General features: G+C 31.7%; 1 protein-coding gene across 1 annotated transcript in view; it reads right to left on the bottom strand.

Annotated features, from left to right (window-relative positions):
* LOC118193455 (cell adhesion molecule Dscam1-like) overlaps positions 1-26,214 on the bottom strand; it is an 809,657-nt gene that overhangs the window by 95,690 nt on the left and 687,753 nt on the right. The window contains exons 18-20 of the mRNA XM_085823336.1: positions 24,502-24,572; positions 17,779-18,016; positions 4,260-4,358 (exon numbers count right to left, since the gene is read on the bottom strand). Of these exons, the coding sequence (XP_085679462.1) occupies positions 4,260-4,358; positions 17,779-18,016; positions 24,502-24,572 (408 nt within the window). The remainder of the gene's footprint in view (positions 1-4,259; positions 4,359-17,778; positions 18,017-24,501; positions 24,573-26,214) is intronic.

The raw sequence follows: 26,214 nt of genomic DNA, 5'->3' as shown, positions 1-26,214 counted from the left end.
ATGGCACATATACACTATACATTTACAAACATCCATGTCTGTTTCGGGATTCGAACACGGCCTCTCAGTTACGGCAGTCAGCGCCCTTAACCACTATCTCATTTGAGCAGCTTTCTTATTATTAATATTCATATAGTTAATAAAGGTAATTTAATGAACATTCTTACATAGAGCTCGTAATTAATATAATTAAATACGTTCATTCATATCATAATCCATTCATTTCCAGTAAATGCGAATGAAGTTTAGGAATGAAACTTTAAATCTTATTCACCCTTGAAATTACAGCGTTTTTCAACAGAGGTAATTCTCCCCTCGTGGGAAATTTCATGATTTCAGGGGGAAAATGCATTAAACATTTTATTTATCTGCTAAGTGTTTACTTTCTGTTTATGAATATAAAAAATTACTTTTATTAAAGTTTTGTATGTATCAACATTCCCTACATTTTTTGTTTTGTTTAAAAAACAGATTGAAAAATCACACAAATAAAGAGAAATATATATATTTTGTTTTTCGGAAAGGAGGGTCGAATGATTTTCTAGCAATAGTGAAACAGATGCCCAGGGAAAAAAAGGTTGAGAACCCCTGTTATAATGGGATGTTTTCATGAGGTGATCTGATTTTAAATGTTCTGGTTCAGGGGACAAGTATTCGCAAACCGTATAGATACATGTTCTGTTCTTTGGGAATTGTATTAAAATGATCTCACAGAAAACAAGCTAAGCATATAGTATTTATAATACGCTAGTTTTTTTTTTTTTTTTTTTTTTTTTCATTCATATTTTCAAACGCAGTAACCTCTTAAATAAATAGCGTACATTTCACAAAAGAAACAAAATAAAATGAAAGTACTGGAGCGTTTAATAGCGATCTGGACTACAGATCATTACTGAACGCTCTAATAAACAGAGTATATTTTAATATGGACATAGAATATTATAGGTAATTCCTACCCAACTGGTTGCAGTGTTTCCCCGGAAGGGTTTCATTAGGTGTAAGTACGTAAGTACTGCAGATGCACTTATGGACAGTCTCTTGAAATTTTTCATTGCTAGCCAAACGTCGAGACGCACCTTCTTCCCCGTCTTATCAAAAACTGAATAAACGGATGCAAAAGTTATTGGATCATTATCAGACGTTATTGTGTCTATAGGTCAATGAGCGATCGTGGAACCCACTGAATGACCCGAAGACTCAATGACCTACCTGACTGACAGTTTTTCCGCATTTCCAAATCTTCACGCACCATCATGTGTGGTTTTACTCTGTTACTATCCGCTTCCTGTTGTACCTCGTGGAAGATAAAATTTTAATTTCTCTGTGCCAAGTGGTGCAATTGCTGTACTGTGGCTAATTACGCCTCTTTCTCATCTGCCACCGCTTATTTTTCTCCCGTTCTCCTTTTAAAGTTCCTAATTCTGTTAAATTCATGGCTTGGTGAGAGAGTTTCCTCACTACATAAAGCCGCTGGTTGCTAGAAAAATTGTGTTGCTGAAAAAAGCCATGTGTGTTTCACACTCACTATGTCACATGTACACTTGTCCAAGGTCCTCTGCATCTCGATTCATGTTATGGCTCATTACTGTTCTCGTACTTGTTTAAGGGGTTCCAAATGTTGAACTCACATTTCCATATAAAACAAACATCGCTACGTGTTTGTTACACTGGAACAGCAGCGTGAGCCTAAATCAGTATCGAAGATATTAACATAACAAAGCTTTCGGAAGTCTTTTTCTGCTTCATAACAAACAGAAGCGAAAATTTGAGCAAATCTTTTTGTAAAGCTTTGAACTATTTGTGTGCTGAATGCCAAAAATCATAGTATTATGCTTTATGATTTCATTGTCATAATAAAAACGATTTTCACAGCATGCAGTGGTATATATTTACTCAAAAGCTACATCAAAATAGAATAAAAAACCTGGATGTATAATAAAATTGATAACGTATACAATTACAAATAATGCAATATGCATTTTGAAAAGCATATGCATGATGCAAAAGAAATAATGTATTTAATAAGGTAATAAAGAATGTACGTATTGTTGAATAGCTATTGTATACATATCACACATACATATTGCTGAATATCTATTGTATACACATCTATTATATAAGATAAATATCTCACTGCCTAAAATCAGCAGCAAAATATGAAATCTTACGTGCAAGATTTAAACAAAATTTATTGTATGTCTGGACAAATTAAAAAAAAATAATGCATGGGAATATTAATAAACTAATTTTTACGAGATAAAAATGGAGAAATACCTAGGCATTAATTTATTTTTAGTCCAAAGGGATTTCAGTCCCGAAGGACTATTGCTTTCGTTTTGGCATTTTGCGTCGGACTCATAAACGTCGGTTCACTTTTCAAACTGTTGCCACAAAATGTTAGAGTCCTGCATTATATTTGAAGAAATTAAATAATGAAAAATCTGCATAAATGATTGTCTATTTCTCGCATTGTGATAAAACAATGGTACATAGAGCCATCGAATTTTGAATGACGAAATCCTACTGCGAATATGGGCATCTGAAATCCCAAATTTGGAATTTGTTTTATTATAGATTTCATATTTTGTAAAACTTTAACGAATTTTTGATTTACAAACTCAATGCTTTAAAAGCGAGAAATGGCAACGTTATATATATAAAAAAATACTTTTATCTCCAGCTCGCGAGACTGTGTATATCGGAAATTCTAAAATATGCTTAATTTAACATTATTTTGCGATATTGCTCTTGAACTGAATTTTATGGTTTAAGTGCAAAGAACATGATATTTAATAAATAAAGGTAACACTCAAAACGTTAAAAAAACGCCCCTTTGGACATAATTTAAAATCTGAAAAAATTTCAGTTTTTTTTTTTTTTTTTTTTAATACTTACGGCAAGGATCGCAAAATGCCTAGAAAAGCTTTCGTATGCTATAAAATCTTTCAAAATGGAATCGAAATATTAATTACATTTCATGATAAAATTGTTAAAATCTTAAGTGCTAAGGAAAAACTAATAAAATGAAAGAACGAGAAGAAATTATTGTCAATAGAAATCACATCAAATGTTTGATGAGAGAATTTGAAATAAACAAAATTAATTTATTTTTTACTGAAAATATGGAAAAAGAAAACTGCACACGATTTTCTCTCTCTAGAAGGGAACAAAAGAGTTTTATTGAATATTGCCAAGTTATGAAATAAGTAGACAAGTAAAAAATTCATTGACTGTATCATCAGTGATGATGAATCATGCTAATGCAGAATGCATTACAAATATTTCTATGATGAACAAAATACAAAAGCGTTATAAGGTATTTCTCCCGCCTTGCTAGCATGCCTTCGTGGTATAGTGGTGAGCACACTCGGCGCATATTCGAGTGTTCCGTGCTGTCCCGGCGAGGGCATTGCTCATTTTCCATCTCTCCTGCTTTAAAAAAATACCTAATGTTTCTACAGCGTTTGTAAATAAATAAAAAATAAACAACTTTTGCCCGTCACAGTAATGCTAATTGGCAATTACGATTTTAAATGCATCAGCTACGGTGAATCATTTCTAGAAGAGCAATGGTCACCATCTAGTAGTATTAAGTCGTTATATAGCGTTCTTACTGAAAGAATATTAAAATTAGACTGAAATATCCCAATCTAATAAATAGAGGCTCATTGCTCAACGCACACTTCACAAAGTTAGAAATCTTATGAATTAAATTTATGATTAATCTTCCTTTTCTTTTCCTAAAACAGAAAACAAATAAAAGGAAGGCTGTGGATGATATTTTGTTTTAAGATTTAGTACATGCTCCTCCATTAGGCAGCACGTGGAAAAGGAGGTTTGCTCGTGGATTACATTGTAAGAGAAATTGGTTTGTTTTCACGTTACAGATGGGGAAAAACCACGAAAACAGCAGTGCAGTCAGCTTGTTCGCAGAGAATCGAACCACCAGCATCCAGCAGCTTTTACCGTTCGGCAGATGATAGGCCTGCGTGATGCTATTGAAACTGTACAAGCTTTCGTGACGAGAGTTATCGAGTAATAATTGACTCACCAATTTCAGTACTCTCATTATTGCACAGGAATAACAATTCAATAAGAATATATCATAAATAAAATATCTGACATTTTAGCGAAAGATGCGACATTTTGTACTTTTGTTGAAAGGATTGTCTTCAAATATCCTGCACTTGCGGTTATCTTTAGATATCATCTACTTTTTGACTTGAAAATGAATCATAATTTTGAAATTAAAGGATTACCTGAAACCGGAGTATCCTTCCCGTCTTCAATTTCCCATTCAACTTGAATTGTGGAAGTAGTTGTGCTGGATACTTTCAAAAAAGGTGGTTTTGGAGGATCTGCAAAATAATGAAAATTGTAAGGTTTATTATTGAATAAAGCGTGAAAGGCAGAATTGTTGTAATTTATAAAATTCTATAACTCTTTATAAAAAAGTACTTGTTTCCCTGAGAGTAGGATAAAGACGATTTTTCATTCTTCTCCAGATCTTCAAATGAACCTAATTCACTTTATTCTAAATGCGAAATTTAATTCACTTTGTGTTACTTTTTATTACGGTAAGCAAATTATCTTGGAATAAATTTATTTTAAGAATTCTGCTTTCAATCTAAAACCTTAGGTAACCTTACAATTTTTTAAAAGATATTTTATTAAAAAATTTTCCTGTTCATATTTAATGAGGGCTTGTCAGCAAAAAAAAAGCATCTTAAAAAGTCTTTCCTAAACACTCAAAAAAGTTTATTAAATTATTTAGATCTATCTGCCATTCCGTCTTCAGAAGATAATAATACTAATAACGTATTCAGAAAAAGCAGCGAACCTAATAAGGTGTTTGGATATGAATTTTAAATATAGTTTCGGAAGAAACTAATTGAGAAAAGTCCTTGCTAAAATATATTCGTCAAATATTTTTTGCAATATATTTAGATCATTTTTTGGATGTGAAGGTAAACATAGGATGGTACAGAGACCTGAATAATTTAATCAATTTTGCATGTGTTTTTATCTAAAGCCTTTTTCAAAAAGCTTGTTTTTTTAACGAGGTACACATTGGCTGCAAGCCTTTATTCAATAGTATGTTTAAATAATATGTTTTGTCATTTTAAGCAATATTTTACTCATTTATAACAGCAAATGTTTGCCTAGAAATGTCATTATTATCAATGCATGAAACAAATCGGGCTTTGTCAGCTTATACCCCTGGTATACATATGTTGAAAATCTATAAATAAACTCTTCATGTGAATGGAGTGGTTATCAACTGGCATATAACGATTGCCAATTGACGATCCAAGATATCTAAATTTAAAAGCTATATATAATATCTAAAACTGAGAATCAAAAAGCATTGATCTTCGAATTTTTGTTTTATTTATTTATTATTATTATTTGGATTTATATAATGTATGTGTTCTGTTTTAAAATGACTTATTTGAATTTTCTATTGAACGTTTTCGTGGCAAAGGCTAAAAAAATACATCATTTTTCAAATGCTAAAATAGAAATTAATCTGCAATAATTTTCCCCTCCCAAATATAAAAGTCACTGTTGTAGTTATGTGCTTGTATATACAGTTTTAAGAAATTAAAATTGCAGTCTAAAATTTAAAAAAAAAAAATGCTTAGGATCCAGAAAAGTAAGCCACTGAAGAAAAACTGTAACAGCAAATTTTATTATTACTATTGTAATGCTTATTTTATTTTTACTATTGTATTGTTTATTCTATTTTAATAAAATCTCTCTTTTGAAAATTCTATTATTATTTTTTCAGTTTCTGTAGAAAATTTTTAATTAGGAGATTTGTGAATTTGTCGACATTTTTTAGAACATTATAACATTAATAATTTTCATCAAAATGATGGTAATATATTGAAATTTTATTTAAGAAATAAAATTAAAGTAAAACATGTTTGTTTTTCTCTCTCATATCGTAAAGTAAATTTACTTTCCATACTACAATTGTTTGAATCTCAAAAGTAAACAAAGTAATAAATATTAAAAAGCACAATTTAAGACACAGTTCTAAGCAAAATCAAAATAGCTATGCAAAATAGCAGTTATGTAGGTTTTTCCTTAATTTGTATAACAAATTTATTTAAAGTTTGATTTCCTGGTCTAAACTTCTCAACTTCCCCTCACATTCTCCCGCCAGGATGTAAATTTAAAGTTAAGTGAAGTGCTATCTAAACGTGTGAATATCTCAGTTTATTCAGAGCTTGTTTCGCTAGCCAAGCGACCGTTTCGTTTTTCTTTTCGCGGAAACGATAGTAAGACTCTTGGCCTTATCAGATTAGTATCACGCAAGTTAGATTTCTGTGAGTCCACCTCTTAGGTGTAAACATAAGTGCGCTCTTGCACTATTTATTTCAGGTTTGACTTGTATTATATTCTACATTTTAGTTCCCACCGCAAGTGGTCGGTGATTTTGTAACGCACGAAATCTGTGCCCTTCTGTTAAATTAGTTTGAATTAATAAAGGGTTATTTTTCACCCTTCTTCTGTGCTGGTAATTTATTCACGCCTATGCGAGAATTCGCTAGGTTCATTGTAGGATCTAGTTTAGTTTATTTCTTATTATGTGGAATAATAGAGATAGGTCTAATTATTTTACAATGTCTGCTTTTGTATTTTAAGAAATATAATGGTATCACTGACATATAAAAATGAATGCCCCTTTTCAGAAAAAATGTTACAAAAATTACAGTAACTTATTACTGTTTTGTGAAAACACATACTGATGAGATATTCAGTCGATTTGTTTACTAAAGTAGCTGCTCGTACTGCCAGTCTTTCGTCCGATCTGCGTAGCACGTTAAAATAAAATATTACCACCACTATTAACATAAAATATAATAAATAAATATCTCTGTGGAAGTTGAAAAATAAAAGAAATAAATTATCGAAAATAAAATATAGAGCTAAAACGCGGTACTTTTGGGTATTATTTAATACTTGTCTCGGCTGAAATGAAAAGAGAAAGATTAATGTTGCTGTTGGAAAATAAAATAATAAATATATGTAATAAGAACAAAATATGAGAATACAGAATATAGTGTAACGTTAGGAACTCAAATTCTCATTTCAATCCAGCCTGCTGTTACCTAATCATGAAATTATCCAAATCTTTTCAAATTTAGCCAATTTTTCGGAAATATTAATTTTTCAATTCAAATGACCTTCAAATTCAAATGCTTTTACCAACAATGAGGCAGATCTGACATTGTACTAAATCAAAGAATTTACAGAAAGTAGCATCTCAAGTGAAGTAATTACAAAATTTAAACAAAATATTTTTTTTTTTTTAAGTTCAGAGATGAAACGAATTTTATTATACGTATGTCGTCTATAAAGTATATCCTCCCTCCTTTCAGCATACCTTCATGATGTAACGGTAGCACACTCGGCGCATATTCGAGAGTCCCAGGTTCGAGTCCCGGCGAGGGCATTGTGTCTCTTCGTGTCTCTCTGCTTTTAAAACAAAAACCTAATGTCTATACAATGGCGCCCGAACTGTAAACGCCTATTTATAAAAGATTAAACGATGACGAGTGGTGGTGGATGACGAGATTCTTCACCACCAGGATTTGGCGAGAGGATCGCTTAATCCCAGTTGCGCTTTAAAAGGGGAAGTATATAAGGTATTTTCTTCCTCCTTTCAGAATGCCTCTGAAGCTCTGCGTATTCGAAAGGTCCAGGTTCGAGTCCCGGCGAGGGCAGTGCTCATTTTTCATGTCAGGTAAAGAAGAAAATGTACTAGCTCTTAAAATAAAAGTATAAACTCCTTTCAAATGATAAAGTGTTAAGTACTCTTGAGTTTTCTCCTATCCCAATGGACATGCTCCGTGCAGTTTTTATGACAAATTTTCATCTCTCGACAGGACATGACGCTCTATATCAGCACTTGCACCGCATTGGTGTGGTTGCTGACGATGTCTGTCTTGTTTGTCTGTTGGGTGGAACAATGGAATTTCTTCATTTGACAACTTGCACTACACTTGATTTTATGACTTTTAATTTTGACAACTTTACCAAGGTTAAATTTATTGGGATAAAAAGAATTGGGATTATTGGGATAAAAGCAATACGCCCAGAAGTCTTATAGTGCGTATTGCTAAAGACTGATGTAGGAAAAAAAAATATAGTACCTGTAATTTTTCAAGTCTGTTATTCAAGTCTACTGCTTCAAATGAATCGAATGACTCTACATGTCTTAGATTCGAGATAGTATCAATGTATATTTATATAAATATTTCTGCGACTTCATTTTTTAGTAATCAAAAATTAAAAGTTATTCTTTGAATTTTTTCGATATTTTGTGATCTTTTTTTCTAAAAATCTTAAAACATCCAGATTTTAAAATAAGGATGTCAGACTGCTGAGCACGCTCCGTATCAGGGAGAAATACTTAGAGATGATAACATAGAATTTGAAATCTTTTGCTGAAAAAAATATACGAAAACCTAAACAACTCAACAGATTCGTAAAAACATAAGTTCACAAATTCGAAATTTTCAGACTATGAAGTGCAGATATTTGTGTGCATGCCTGCATACATTCAAAATATGGTTGCTCTAATTGCCGCCTTTCTTTCCTATGCAAAGGACCACGTAATCACTCACACATACTTTAATAAAAATACAGATTTAATATACTTTCATCCGTAAAGAATGTAATCCAAAAATTGAATGACTGTAAGGCTTTACTTTTCCATGGATATCAAACTTTAAGTGTATGAAAATAATATAATTTTGCTTGTTCTTGAAATTCTATCGCACATACCTGCAATAATAGAAATAGAAAACCAAGTGAATGATATAAGTTTTTTTTTCCCTTTTTCATCATTTTTATCTTCTATATTTTATTATTACATTTTTAGTTCAAAATTAATTAATTTAACTGATAAGCAATTTAATTAGATTGATTTAAGCTGCGCTCTGAAGAGATCCAGTTTCCACAAAATTTAAACTTCATTACATTTGGAGTTTAAAACTGTTATTTCATTCGACTAAAACGTACCTTCTGAATAACAATTTATATGTAAAACCAGTACCTCAATTTTGTATTAGCAATGATATGCAAAATTAAATAAAAACATTCTTAAATTAATAAAAGCTTTTACATAGCTTCTAGCTTATTGTGATTTTATTTTCGTAAATTGTAAAATTATTTCGGTGGGACATTAACCCTTAAAAATTAAGCTATTTAGCAAGACAAAGTATGATGTTGCCTAAAATTATATTTATATTGCACAGTTCTCCCTCTAACTAAACAAAACTCTTCCGTCTTGAACACACATTCCTCTGCCTCTGAATGGCAAAGCGAAAATCGGTAGAAGCGCATTGATTTAGAAAGTGTTAAGTGGCAACAGCGTGAACTTTGGAACTTGCTTTTGATTTAGTTGATGCAGCTTGAGGGCTGCTGACGAGATATTAAATAGATACTACATTAGAATTATTTATTTCTAAAACTAAACTGAATGTTGATGTAGATACAAATACCGCTGAACCACACATGTAGAAAATTAGATGAGGCATTTAGATGCATTGTAGAACTTTGTTGGATATACTGCGCCATTTTAGTCTATTTTACAAAAACTATTAGAAACGTATTAAAGAAACTAATAATAAACATCAAAACTCGACTTAACGTGAGTAAATGTACTGTACTAATTTCGAAGGTTAAACAGAATTTTCTTCGGGTTTGACAGTCAATTAACCCTTTTAGCAATATCTTTTGTAACACCTAGAAAAAGGATAGACACCTAGAAATGTCTGAAAAAGGATTATTTGATATGCATGGATAAAATAAAGATTGTGATTTTTCAAGATATGTTGTGCTAAATTGCGTCATCGTGCTTTCCACTCTGCCACCTTCAAGCCACTACGGTCTTCTCGGTCATCTACGCAGTATCGTACGCTGTTGGGAGGTCCACTGCTTTCATCTACGCATTTGAAATCATTACATATATATATGTCAGGTTATAATATATTTAAATCAAAATTATATATTGAATTTGCTGCAGTCCCTTAACTTTTCATTTTAATTTCTTTATTTTCTTTTCCTATATTAAAAAAAAAGTAACGGCTTAAAATAACCTTTCTAAACTGCGTCATTTTAAAATTAATCGCTGTCATATGACTTTAACGTAACGCTAATAACGCATGTACTTCCAAAATATTTCAGCCAATAATGAATTAAAATTCTGGAAGCAAAATTTAAAATGAGTCAATGGAGCAAACCTGACTTGAAACTAAATCATTCTGCACTCAATTCTCATTTCAAACATGTCACAATCCCGGTATTACTTGCAGTCCTGCCTTTCTGCTTCTCTATTGCTCTAGTTTTTCAAAAGGAATGTGATAAAATACCTCTTTTAATACTAAAATGGCTTTATTGTCTTGAAAATTACGGTGTAGAAATGTAGCGAAGAAGAAGGGTTATCAAATGTAACATTTAAACACAAAAATTCTACGTAAAATATTTCTGTAAATGCAATGAAAATCGTCTAAAAATTACGAGAACAGCCTCAATAAAAGCAGATAATAAATAATTCATTATAATCAAACTTAAATGTTTCCTCCACAGATTGAATTTCATAATTTCAGTGAAAATACATAAAGTCAAACGTTTTGTATTTGAGGAGCAGCATTTCAAATTGGAATTCTGGGCACAAAATATGCCAAATTTATATATGCGTCTAATCTGATTTTATTGCATTGGTTAAGATATGAAGCCAGGTGGAGCTGATTTGCACACGATTAGAAGGTCTTTCCCTAAGTAGCCCTTTAATTTTGCGTGATGGGAAAGTTAGCTAATTGTATGCAGTTGCTACATTTGCGAGTCACAGACTTGCGAAATCTAATGGGATGAAAATTATTTCTCGAAAGTGGCTTAATTAGAGGAAACAGATGGCAAGCATCAGAAGAGGTATGAAATCAGAGAGGCGCCTTAATATTTGCTTTTCTTGACTATCAATCTCTTCAGGACGGAGCAAAGTAAAAATTAACGCCACATAATTTTTTCCCATTTACTTTTGAATGAATAATTTACTTTAGTTTAATAAGTTTTCTTGCATTTGATTATATTTTTTGTAATTAATATAGTTAAATTTTCTGAATATTACATCGCTTATGCAAATTATTTACGAAAGTACTTTTTATACTAAATTATTAACGAAAAATATGTTGGCAATATCGGACTTTTTAAAACAATTCAAATATATTATGGAACTAAATTTTTATTGAGTTATTTTAAACTCTTCTACAATTTATATTTTGATCTTAAAAACTCAACTTTACTTACAATTTTTAAAATTCGCATTTTTATTTTCTGTGCGTTTTTCTGTTTAAGAGTTTAACAACAATATTTTCCACTACATTGATGAAGTCATATGAATGGAAGAAGGAACTGGTGTAGGTATGTTTGATTATGGAAAAGCCTCGAGGACTATCTGCCTAAGGGGAGGGCTTTCTAAGGGAAACTGGCTCGTATACACGTTATACGTGGGGAAAATTACGGAAGCGCCAATGCAACCAGAACGTTCGCGGGGCCGAACTACCAGTATTCAGCGACTTTACCGTTCGGGCCCAGAAGAAGGAATTCATGATAGTTGTATCAAAATCTATTATGTTTCGTAACATAAGCAAATTTAAATAATAAGTACAACAATTTTATGCTTTAAGATATTAAGACAATATTAAGATTTGATTTTTCAAAGTTGCATAACTCGAATTCTTCCTTAACTTAAGACTGAATATCATATTCTGTTAAACATTTATGAATCATATTCATTCTGCAATAATCTTCATCGTATGAATTCTTGTTATAGGTCTCACACTCACCGAATTCTGAAGTTACCTAGTAACTCCGCGTCTAATACATAAACAGGTACACAATTTAACTTGCACCGTGCTTTACTTTGCTGCTTTGATCACGTTATCTGCGTGCGACGGTATTACGAGGAAAGCGATCAGTTTGGAATCCATTGTGAAATGCGTTGCGTATTACTCCCAAGCGCAGTCCGAATCCTAAATTGTTTCAATCAATTCTAATTTGTTTCAGGACACGGAAATTGTTAAGGTGTTTTAGAATGGTTGATGGTTTTGGGGGCTTAGGAATTTTGGAATACAACCAGCTTTAGTAATTTATTGGACTACATGGCAGGTTATAACTACCTATCTATATGGCCTCGATATCCAAAATAAAAATAGATATTTGAACATTATGTGATTAAAAATCAATCCTTGTCCAAAGTCATTAACATTTATCTTAGTTATTATTTGGCTTTACCCGTGATAGAGTAATTACACCTGCTGAAGAATGGCAGTTTGACTTGGTTTCGAACCATGCAAACAGGCTGGTAGCATGGTTGGTTTCGTCGTTTTTCCACGTATAACATGGATACGAATCAGTTTTACTTTAAACATCTTCCACAAAGACATGCCTCCACTTAGGCAGATAGCTCTTGAGCGCTTTGCCAATTTCAAATAACTAAATCCAGTGTTTCCCAAAGGTTTCTACATTGAATCCATGGAAGTCAATGAAATTTTAATGATGATCAGGGACTACAGCATTGATCAAGGGTCAATGATTACTGGGGAACGACAGACAAATATTCACGGGGAAGTAACCGGCATAATAAAAATTACAGTAACTACAGAAAAATTATTATTAAAATTAACATTTATTTATTTAATGAATTATAACAAAATCTCCGCATATTTTTTTTATCGATGTCGGCTGTTGAAGCTTATTACGACAACTTCAGGTCAAATGGAAAGTACGCCGACAAGTATGTAAGTGTATCGTACATATTTTACAAGAATACTAAAACTTATTGCTACTATCCCCCGCCCGCCATATCAGGAAGAACCTTTGCATCGTATTACCACGTCTATTGTGGAAGCTGCTGATCAGCAGAAAAAAATGTACACAATATAAGCCATTCGTAAAATCAAAAAAAGATTTTAATGTTATCTTCCAAAGCATTGAAATTTGAATGTGCAAGGATGGCTCATAAACCCTCATAACTGCGATATACATAATCTTGATAATACAATGCAAAAAGACTCAATTGCATTGAAGGAAGATGTTCAAGCACAAGTTTTATTCAAAATACATGAATACATTAAGTTTTTAAATTTAAAGTTAAGCGAAAGAAATATCCCAAAATAGAAGCTCTTACCGAACCAACAATATCAACTTTCTTTTCTATTCAATCAGTGAAAGCAGAATTTTATCAAATCAACAGTTTAGTCCGGTAAACAAGAAACAGATTGAGTATTTCTGAATGAAGTGATTTTAGAATTTACTTACGTAATTTTAGGTCATATATATATATATATATATATATTATAACTTAATTAACATATTAAGTACAGACATAACATTAACCAGAATCGAACTTTTCTTAGATTAGAAAGTGTGATTTTTATTTCTGAAAACTTTATTTTTGTTAAATAAAAAATAATAACAATACAGAAAATTTTGAAACACAAGCCTAATTAATCTTTTTCTATTAAAGCACTCTTGTTAATATTTTTAGTATAACACTTATCTTTACGTTATTTATCATCACATATTTCTTAAGTGTTCTATGTGCTGTATATTATAGAGAAAAATGTAAGGGAGTTGATGATGAAGACATTTCTGTAAATGCAAGAAAAGAGTTGGGTATCTATGACTGACCTAAACTTAGTTAATATCGTTGGCTGTCTATACGCAAAAAAGTCATATTTTTTTGCAGTTTATGAATGGTGGACTTCGCGTGTTTAATTAATAGCAGTTTGTTTATGCTCTTTATTCTTCTTGCTTATTCTTCTTTTTCAGGTAACGTCCAACATGTTATTATCAGAACCGATTATGAAGTTGCATGTAACTTTCGAACTAAGTATTGCTATATATATATACATACATATATAAATACATACAATTAGTTCGAAAACACGTTTTTCTAATACTTGCGCAATAGCTGTTTCTTACTTGCGCAATAGCTGTTTCTAATACTTGCGCAATAGCTGTTTTCTAATACTTGTGCAATAGCAATAGCGCACACGTTTTTCTAATACTTCCTCTATATACATATATTGCAGCATTATGCGCAAAAAATTTTAAGACCAAATAGGCCTTACGTCTCATTACTTGTTAGCTTTACAATTTCTGTTTCGATTACTATTTACATATATATATATACATACCCACTCTGTTACCCGCCTCTGTGAGCACAGATTTTTATTCTTGAATGTTGGTAAATTGTGTATTTTTGTGGTTTAAAAAGTGATTGAATTATTTTGTTCTTATGTTCGGCTTAGGGCTTTTATTCCTTTAGTAATTTTCATGCTTTAGTTTCCGAATTATCAATACTTTAAAAATTGTTCAAGTGCTACTAAGCTTAAGAAGCCGCCATGTATTTACGTTTGAAGCTATTAGTAGAATAGAGAATTAAAGTCATTTTCTGCATCAACTTCAATGTTTTTTTGCCACCCACTTAAGAAAGTGCACAAAAGTAACTGAAAATATCTCTCATTCTGCCTGCTGGCCGAATTACTTGTTTTTGAGTAGAAATTCTAATTCTAATTGTACATTTTTTTAAAACTGTTTTTAACTATATTTGGTGTTTGACATTTTCCTGCATTTTACAGTTTTTTGTTTGAGTTTTTATGTGTTTTTTGCCTTGCTGCGAAGTACGAAATGAATTGATTAAATGCAAAATATATCTAATACATTAAAGGAAATAAATTTAAGTGAAATGCAGCAAAAAGTGTGTGTAATTTAATAGTTCGTATGTGCTGTCCATATTGTTTCAAATAACTTCTGAGAAATGCTTAAAGGCAGAAAATTCTCAAAAATTAAATTAAGCTGAATGAAGGAATAAAGACAAATAGCAGCAGAACCTTCAACAGTTTAAGACCCTTTCCGTGCTCTACAAAATATATGTGTTACTGTTATCTTTAAATTATTTATGCGCGCCTTTTTGTATTATGATAAGTATCATCTCCAGTAATCTTCTCTTGAATATAAATAATCTCTTCAGAAAAGCTGAACATATAAAATACAAATGCTAATTAAAATTTAAAATTTCTGAACACTTTTGATTTATCAAATTTTCTGGATATATCTAAAGCTAAGAAATGAACATCTAATTATACAAAAAAAGTTCATTTTGTACCAAAATACTAGACATTTAATTTCTATCATATTTGTTAAGCTGCAAATATGACTGTTGCACCTAAATACATATTTTGAATCTTGAGATGCGAACGTTGCATTGGTAGTGAACCATGACCAAAAATTAATTACTCGTCCGAATGGTTTGCCCATTCGGATAGGTTAGTTGCCGCAGCTCATAGACACGTCGCGCTTTGCTTATAATGTTTCGAAACACCGATGTCAGCACTTATTTTGGAAAGTAAGTGCTTTATGAAATTATTTTAATTGTGTTTTATACCATTAAAGCAAAATAAGACTTTTTTGTAGTAATGTTTTCTATTTGCAATAAATATCTCAAACTCTGTTTTCAGACAGTTGAATAAATTAAGTTGAATTTTGCAAGCAAAACATGAACGTACTAACATTTAAAATGTTTCAATTATTGTGTAACTTAATAGTACTTTTGTGTATTTCAAAAGAGTAAAAAGTACTGGACTTATAATTATACAATATCGTGTTAAATCTTAGCAAGAGGAGAAATATATTTCAGTTTTCGCCTTAGCATTATTTTGATTAGTCGTGTGTAATAAAATAATTAATGAAAATTGTTGCAGTATATATTTCAGTATATTTGGAAGGATTAAATGGATTTCTTAACAAACATATCAGCTCAGAGAAATATTTTCCTCTCCCATCATTGAAGTTTTGAGTGAAATTGAGTGATTTGATAAAAAAATGAAGGACAGATTTGCTCAGGTTACTTTGTTTGTAATAATGAAATGATTAATACCATATTGCGTTTGCAAAATTAATTAAAATAACCGTGCATTATATTGTTTTATATTTAAAATAATAATTCACATAATCTATCCAGTTAAAAAATTTAGATTGATTTTATATAATACCAAAAATATTCAGCTTTATAACAACATTATATTACACAAGTCGAAGAAACCTAAGCTAAGAAGTGAGATGACAGGAACGTTACAGAGCATGCAAATAGCTGCCATCCACAAAACCGTCAACAAATGCATTCTGTTGCACTTGCGCCAACCTTATGAGAAAGTTTCTAATGATTTTGAGCGGCCGAGCGGTAAAGTCGCTGAACACTGGTAGTTCGGTCCGAGGTTCGAATCCCGCGAACGGGCTGGCTGCATGGGTGTTTTCGTGGTTTTCCCCATGTGTAACGTGTATACGAGCCAGTTTCCCTTAGAAAGTCCTCCACGAAAGGCATCCCTCCTCTTAGGCAGATAGCCCTAGTGTGCTTTGCCATAATTAAATACACCACACCATCTAATGATTTTGACAATGAACTACTACTTAAATAGGAACCTTCTACATCCATTGTTACATTATCATCTGCACTTGCAAGCCAATGTTTTTATCTTCAACTGCAAAAAGTAGCCTAATTATAGTCGATTTTATTTGTTGAAATTTTATTATTTGTAAATTAGTATAATATTTCAGTTTCATTGATGCAATTTTCTGACTCGAACGAACATTATAACCATATCGTAGAAAAGTTATCGTATCATCACTTCTGACTAACATAATGTAACTAAAATAATAGCAAGTGATTTTATTAAAGACTTTTCCAATAAGGTAATTTTTTAATATACTGTTGCGTGCTTACGGATTCGCAATCGATTGAATCACAGAGAATCGATGATAGCTTGATGAAATTTATTTTTCAAAAAGAAGCATTTTACAGATCAGGACCTTTCCAAAAAAGTACTCTTATAGCTCTTCTCATTATGACAGAGCACAATTAGGTAGATTTTACTTAAAACTACTGATAACTCTAAACACAAAGCGATGCAAAGCGCATCTAAAGACCGAAACACCTACGTGAATCTCTTAACTAAAAACTTAAGATTGCTAGTTAATCTCAGACCTGGTCTGAGATTGCTAGTTAATCTCAGACCGCAGAGAAATTTTCAATTCCTTCCATTTCTCGAAATTATTGGAAAACATAATGTTACAAGCAAGAGACAGGTACTGTTACTGGAACCTGCCTCTTGCGTGTATAAGGTATTTGTCTGTCTTTTGTATAAGGTATTTCTCCCGCTTTCTTAGCGTGCATTCGTGGTATAGTGGTTTGCACACAGGGCCGGTATTCCAGAGGTCCGTGGTTCGATTCCCGACGAAGGCGATGCTAATTTTTCATCACTCCTGCTTAAAAAAATACCTAATGTCTCTACAACTGTTACATACAGGGATCAGTTACAGTTGTTTAATTATAGTGCCGATTACAGTTATATAGTGACAAAACCAAAATGTTTGGCAATTTTTGGTGATTTCCTACCAAATTTGGCTACGAAATGTAGTTGCGAAAACTGCCAATTTGGCGGTATCTCACCAACTTAGAAAGATAGCCATTTACCTCTGTGTTAAATACATATGCCCATATAATCTTATTTTTCTGACAAGCTTCGCATTTCCTGAGGCAGTTCATGTTACATGATACACAATTCGTACCAATATATCTTTGCAATGATCAAAATACTTTCCGCTTGAAGGTAAGTTTTGTTTATGAATAACTGATAAGTAAAAATATGAAGGAAAAGGTGTGAAATACCAAACAGAGTCAACTACTCACGGTTCACGCACCGAACTCAAGCGTGCGGACTGTCACTTCGTCCGATAAGGGTCCTGCTCCTTTGTCGTTGAAGGCTTGCACTACTATGCTATACTTAGTGGCTGGGCGCAGTTGCGTGATGTCACAGCTCCTGTCTTGGCCTTCTTTTACTTCCACTGTCTTGTAGATAAAAGGGTCACTGGTACCAGAAGTCTTGTAACCAATGTAATAGCCCCGAATGGTACCATGATGCAGGTTTTTCATTGGAGGCTGTCAGATATTGTGCAATAGATTAGCAAGAATTACAATAATATAACTATATTTGTATTATATTGCTGAAAGTAATGAGTATTCAATTAATAGAACGTAATTTTGTTTTAAATTCATGAAATTATTATAATTCTAGCAGAAAAAATCTCATGCATGAACACTTCAGCGACTTACATTACTTTAAGATGTGTAATTATCTGGCTGTAATTACTTTGTATGTATACAAATTAATCGGAATACATATTAACATTTATGACCTCATGCTTTCTAACGAGGTATTTTATAATTTTTGTTTCTGTGTACGAATAAAAGTAAATTAGCAAGTATTGAATAGAATTAACAAGTATTATATTGCAATTAGCAAATATTGCGTTTAAAAAATTCAAGTATCCTATTTCAACAGAAATGTATATTTTGACCGTTCCTGAATAAATAGGGACAATATTTTTTACATGAAATCTAGCATGAATTTTTTTGCATACATACCGATAGAATAAAAGACGGTTTTTTGAAAACGGATTGTAACATGGTTCAAAAGAGTTTTTTTAAGACGTCTCTACGTACGTATGTATGTAGGTATGTATGTGTATATATCTCGCATAACTGAAAAACAACTAGCCGTAGAACTTTGAAATTTTGTATATGGAAATTATATAACATCTGTTTGTAGACCGCAATTTTTTATTGAAATATGCAGGGTCAATATATATATATATATATAAACCATGAATCCTTTACCATGCTCAAAAACCTTTACCCGACCTTTATTTTTGCACTCGCTGGTTGTACTCTTATACTTCCAGTTACAGAAGTGTGGCAAAGATATTCATATTTTGACAATGTCAAATTTAAAAAAATAATTTTTGACAAATAAAGAAATCTAACATTGCGGCCTGCCGGTTTCTAAACGCATATTTTTTCAAGACTTTATACTCGTTATAAGAAACTAAAATTATTATTTTGACTCCAGTTCGACAAAAATTTACCGGGATATTTCATTTCGAAATTTGAAATATTTTATGTCACTTTCAACTTCCCTTGAGAGAGTTAGAATACTGTCTGTTAAGTTAGAATAATTTAAAGAAATAAATTTAAATCAAGCGCGGCACAAAATGTCCATAATTTAATAGGCCGTACAAGGAATCATATGATGTCGACATCAAAAGTTTTGTTTTTGTGATCATTTCTACTTTTGTCGGCTCACACTAGGATGCAAATTAATTGATCTGTATAAGAAACAAATACTTAATGTCGAGAGAAACTTTTGGCAGCGACCGCGGACCGTCTGGATACTACACTGCCGACATTTCAAACTGCTGTCAAGAAAGAAAGGCAAACTGCAGAATGTTTTTGTTATACATATGCAGTATAATGGAGGAAAGATATGATTAAACTTAGAAGGGGTTCATAATGCATAGTACAATATTGTGCAGCACATAATTCAGTACACAGAATGGTCAAACTGCCAGTAATAATGACTGTAATACCGCTGGAAATCGAGTTGAACTGGTGGATCACACATATGGGTACTGCATTCCATGTGGCTTCAGCTCAACGCAGGACTTCACCAATTGAAGGAACTAGAGAGTGGTGGAGTGCCAGTCTCTCAATAACCGATGCCCAACTATTTTCAGTGGGTGAGAAGATCTGAAGAACGTGCCCGCCAGGGCAACAGTCAAACGCAAACGATACTTTGATACTTTGTTTTGTGCCTAAGTCAGCATGAATTTCATCTCACTATTACAAGCACTTCAAATAACCCCGATTTGGGGAAACCTCGTGTACATTGTATGCTAGATCTTTAAAGGGAATTGCAGGTACGTAACTAAAGGCTGTTCCAGACCAGTGTATAGAAAATGTGAATTGCGAAACTCTCGTGAAAAATGTAAAGTGCGGTGCGAAATGAGTGATGAGAAACACACGTCATGAGCGTGTAAAATAAAGCATGTAAATCAATCTTTCGCAACCTAAGAGATGATAATGGGAGATGAAAAACGAAATGTAAGGCATTTTTGACGTTGCTATGTAGACCAGTATACTTGTGAAATTTGTAACACAGAGAAGACAGAGTAACAGAGGGTAACACATCAACAGGGATTCGCGGGACCTGGATGGTCATCTTCCCAGATGCTAACGCCGAGAGCTACCTCAGTGGAACAGACTGGAGATCCTATTTATAGATCTTATATTAGAAGAGATGAAATGTGTGTGCCATTGGCTTTTCCTTCCTTTTCTCCCACAGCGTGAGAGTATGGACGAGTATTTCCCTATCTGCGAGGCAATGTGAGTGTTCCTTGTTTAATTCAAGTTCTTTGATTAGCACTATGTCGCAGTTTATTATTACGTTTCAATTAAAGCAAAGGCGAGCTTTAATTGAGTACACAGAATGCCCGAAATTCACATTTAGTTTAGAATAACATACATTTGAGTCATATGTACACTGCGAAAAAAAAATGTGAGACAATTCTATATCTCCCGTTCTACTGGGCCGATTGACGAAATTCAAATTGCATTTTCCATGTCTCGAAAGCGAAACTTAGGAATTATATTACACTTATATACAACATTGTTCTAATATAGGCATTCTGACAAAAAACTGACTTCTTCTGCAATGACATGTCAATTTGTTTTCACATTTCGATTCTACGACTCAAATTATACCTAAATATTAAATTTTGTAAAATGTGGTGCGAAATTTATGGAGAAATTCAAAAATTTATTTTGACGCATTCTTTTTTCAGTTTGCGGGAAGAATAATTCACTTGGCGAAATTCTTAATTTATAACAACCTATTTTGCTTTCCTATTCTTTAATTGTAAACTAGCGGGAAAATGTCATCTTTCATTTTCAAATAATTTTAACAATAACAAAGTGCGTAAACCACATTTGGCGTTATTATAACTTACTACATATATTCCAAATTTCAAAACGGGCCACTATGCAGAAAGAAAAAGTCTGATTTTTTACAGGTGTGCCTAGAGTACATCTACATTAAGATGATATTACAAATTTTATATGTTATATTACAAAACGTTTTCCGAAAAATTTATAAAGAATATTTTAAAATACAAATTAAAAAGATAAATCATAAAACAATGTGTGATTATATTTAGATTAAGCCTAAATTTCGAATTCTGGAATAAAGAATCGAGTATGTTTAATAAAAAAAGAGATACTAATTCAGAAGTCAAACAACAAAATTCAGCGTTATATTTACAAAATTTTCACAGGACTAGTTTCGATGGTTTTACCGAACCACCATCTTCAGCTCCAAAACCGCAAATGAACAAGATAGGAAGTAATGATTAGATAAAATAAGAAAGCCTGGACAAGAATAAGCAAGTGGCGCCATCTGTTGGTGAAACCAGAACTAAAACATAATTTCTTTAAAGGCCGAAGGCAAATTTGGATTGGAATTAGGATCGTTAACTAGAACAGAAATATTTTTATGAATGTGAAATGCCTCTAGAAAATCCAGTTCTCCAATGGAAGAAGTTTTTTGAATAATATTGGCAGCAGAAAAATTGAAAATGTGATTTTCGGACCAACAATGTTGAGCAACAGAAGACTTCTGTGTTTCCTTTTTTCTAACATATGAATCATGTTCCTTGAAGCGAAATTTTAAAAGGCTCTCTTAGTTTGGCCAATGTAAATTAAACCACACTGGCAAGGAATCCTATAAATACCCCAGGAATTCATATCCGGAATGGGGTCCTTGATATCCGGAATGGGGTCCTTGATATCCGGAATGATCTTCGATTCATATCCGGAATGGGAATTCATATCCGGAATTTTTGTTGTTTGACTTCTGAATTAGTATCTCTTTTTTTATTAAACATACACGATTCTTTCTTCCAGAATTCGAAATTTAGGCTTAATCTAAATATAATCACACATTGTTTTATGATTTAGCTTTTAAATTTGTATTTTAAAATATTCTTTATAAATTTTTCGGAAAACGTTTTGTAATATAACATATAAAATATGTAATATCATCTTAATGTAGATGATGGGGTATTTATAGGATTCCTTGCCAGTGTGGTTTAATTTACATTTGCCAAACTAAGAGAGCCTTAAAATTTCACATCAAGGAACATGAGGCATATGTTAGAAAAAAGGAAACACAGAAGTCTTCTGTTGCTCAATATTGTTGGTCCGAAAATCACATTTTAAATTTTTCTGCTGCCAAAATTAATCAAAAAACTTCTTCCATTGGAGAACTGGATTTTCTAGAGGCATTTCACATTCACAAAAATTTTTCTGTTCTAGTTAACGATCCTAATTCTAATCCAAATTTGCCTTCGGCCTTTAAAGAAATTATGTTTTAGTTTTGGTTTCACCAACAGATGGCGCCACTTGCTTATTATTGTCCAGGCTTTCTTATCTTATCTAATCATTATTTCCTATCTTGTACATTTGCGGTTTTGCAGCTGAAGATGGTGGTTCGGTAAAACCATCGAAACTAGTCCTGTGAAAATTTTGTAAATATAACGCTGATTTTTGTTGTTTGACGTCTGAATTAGTATTTATTCGGCGTGTTATTGTAAAAAGAGATATTAATTAATATATATCAAATTCAATTAACATTGAGGAGCTAAAATTTTGAGAGCTAATTTTTTAAAAAGTATGTGCGGGTTTTATGGAACCTAGCACTTTGGCATAATTTGAGTAGTAGATCAAAATTCTATTATAAGCGTGATAGAAGCTGAAAGATCTGCTGAAACAACGCAAAAAGGCATACATTATGCCTCAGTCAACACTATCGACAAAGTGGCGAGAATAGATATTATACACTGAAAACTACAGTAGTCAATTCAGAATTTTCTGTAAAAGGATACACTTTGTCATTCTTATTACAGAAAAGCCATCTTGTAAGTAAAAAAAAAAAAAAAAGTGGACTTAAAAAAATAACTTAGTGGTCAAATAGAGCCCTGGCATTTTTAGAATTCAACAATTTGTAAGCATATCGTTAGTTCTAACAGTCCTGCAATAACTTGGATCAGAATTTGCTAATACATGTGAAAAGTAATATAAATGATAATTTAAGTGATGAATGTAATTGAAATCTTATTATTAATTCCCACAAATTATATAAAGGTATTATTTAACAAAATTCTTTATTACCAATGTACATATAAGAATAGTAATAATTTACAACTTTAATTTATATATATAATTATACTACATAAATTTGTATTTTTAACATAACTCAAAAGATAAATATAAATAAAAGAAATTAATAGCACAAGATTAACTGTAATTAGATACAAATTTATTATTTTAAATTTCAATATAAATTTTAAAAATTCACATCGAATTGCAGTAGAACTCTAGTTATTTGCATTTCAGATATATGGATTTCAAGCTATATGAATCACTTGTTCTTTATTTTTAGGCTTTAAAATTGCATTTTTAAAAATTTAGTTTCTTATTTATTTTTGTTTAATTCAAGTAATATACAAAGTTAATAAATTCCATTAAATATGTCAAAATATTTTAAATAAATTAAGATGAATGTATGCTGAGTGTTTTTAATTAGCTTAGGCATTTCTGAAATTAAATAGCTTGTATAGACGGTGGAACAAAAATACCTTCACGTTTTTTAATTTCAATAGTTCTTTGTGGAATTAGTATTTATTAAGTTTCTCTGTTTAGGTTAAAATAAAATACTTTTGAATTTCTATATGGAGCGATGCATGTCTGCAGAAAGAATGAAGGTAGTATTTTTTTTTTTTTTTTTAAACGGAAGAAGTTAGTTTAGTTTTATTCAGAGAAACTTTCGACGATATTTATATTTTAATGTAAGATATGCTCCTTCTAACCTCACGATATTGCAACTTGTGGCCAAATCTAAAGAGACAAGGAGACAAGATGAGTAGTAGACGCGAGGAAGACAGAAAGCCTGCGAAGATGGAAGATGTGCTAAAAACAGCTTATAATTTTTCATCGCGAAAGGGGACATCATTTGTTAGACAACATTTTTCGTAAATAAAAACTTCAAGAAACACACTTTGTGTTATGAATTTAAAAATACAAATTTACTTAACTTTTCATGTACCTTTTTTTTTTCAAGTTAAAATCGTGAAGGTACTTTTGCGCTACTCTGTACATAAAGGGTAAAGGGAAAAATTACTTTTATAGTTTAGGAAAAAAAAAAAAAATAACTGTTTGGGTTCTAAGTTCTACGCGAATAAAAACTTTTTTTTTTTATTCTAGAAGAAATAAAAACAAATTCTCCTTTAAGGAATATAAAAAATAACATCATTGCGTAATATGTTACAAATATTCAAATAGGAATAATTTTGTTAACTATATAACATTTTCTAAAATGAAATGCAATGGACGGTGAAACAATTTCCTCGAGTGTGTTTCTATAATTCATATACGTCCCGCGGTGAAAAGACAGTACCCGATATTCCTTTTTTCCACCCAAATGCGCTTATAATTAGAGTTCCACTATTGTCGGAATTTTGCATATATCTTACCTCCCAGGACACATGTATTGTTTTGGAGTCGGTGGCAACAACATGAATGTTTCTCGGAGGCGCACCTGGAACTAAATGAAAAAGAAATAATGAAAACAAGCATGAGAGAAGTAATGAAAAATATGAAAAAAGTAATTAAAGAAACATCATTTGCTTTTTCGTTTTACCTTACCTTCAGTATAATAAAAAAACATTATCTTCGCATATTATTTCCCCTTATGCAATGCAACTGAATATAATAGAAAAGATTTGCTAAAATGTTCATAAGAAGAATTTTGTAATGATTTCCATTATCTAGTCAGTTACTACATTAGTTATGAAAACGATATTTATGCTTACAAATATTTAAAGATCAAACTAAATGACAAGTCGCAGTTACTCAAATCAGAAAGGCACTAATATAAAAATAAAACAATAAAAAGATAGCTACATTATAATAATATGCAGCAATAATGTAGATTTTCAGTGCATTTAAGTAACTAATAACAGGAAATTCACTGTTAATAAGCTTTGAAATAATGAACTATCGTAGACACGGATTTATGAAAACACTATTTTTAATACGCTGAAGAATATCATTTATCAAGAAGAAATGCGCTGCGTTTAGAGCATATGAAAAATAGAAAAAAAATATTCAACAGAAACAACAATTACTCAAAGCAAATAATGGATGAAAAATTATAATTTCAATACTTCAGAATACAGTCTTACACTTCAAGAGATATACAAATAAAGGTGGAACAAATTAAAAAATAATGTATATAACATAAAAATGTAAAAAAATGGAAATCCGAAAGCTTTCAGATTTTATATTACACCCAAAAGAGCGTTATTTTGAATTTTTGCGTGTTACCTTTATTTATCAAATATTAACGTTTTCGCACGTAATCCACATAAAATTCAATTCAACAGCAATATCACAAAATATGTAAAAACAGATTTTCTTTAGAATTTCCGATATACAGTCTCCCGCGCTAGAGATAAAAATATTTTTTTTTTCGTACAGTGTTGCCATTGCTTCCTTGTTGAGTTTGTTAATTAAAAATTCCTTTAAGTTTTACAAAATTTGAAATAGGTAGTAAAACAAATTCGAAATTGGACTACATTGGAAGACTACGTTATTCAAAATTTGATGCCTCTAGGTACCGTTGCTTTTTAACAATGCAAGCAATAAATTTTTATCGAAAACATATTCTAACTGTATAAAATACTTGTTGATAAACAACACTTTTAATTTTGTTATCCGACGTATATATGTACATATTTTTCGAATTTCTTACTCGAGAGCAAGCTACGTATAGCTGACGGTAAGAAAAGCAGGAGTGTTTGAGGCTGATGTTGCAATGTTTTAAAGTTTGTCTTTGCGCTTTCTTAATTGTCAAACTATAGGCTAATTTGATTGGAAACTGTATTCGTTTAATTTTGAATGGCAGTTCAGTAGATATCAGTGACATTCTGGTGATATATACCGTGTTTCCTTTGTCCTTTCCAGTCATAAGTTCGGCTTCGGTAATTTTTTTCGACAGCTGTTTGACAAATATCCTTGTTATATTATATAGTTTTGTGAGTTAAGATTTCTGGGTAGTCTCATCGGAAAATCAATTTTCAGTCGAAGGCAGTGTAATGGCATTTTTGGTACTTCCAAAGAGTTTTAAAATTCTGTAGGGAAGTTAGCCCTTTCTTCAACGTTCCCCATTGTGTCAATCGATTTGT

This window comes from Stegodyphus dumicola, chromosome 9, assembly GCF_044657685.1.
Source record: "Stegodyphus dumicola isolate Sdum_Otavi_A_Nest chromosome 9, ASM4465768v1".
NCBI lineage: Eukaryota > Metazoa > Arthropoda > Arachnida > Araneae > Eresidae > Stegodyphus > Stegodyphus dumicola.
The sequence above is the reverse complement of the archived record's forward strand: the minus strand, read 5'-3'. Positions and strand labels throughout refer to the sequence as shown.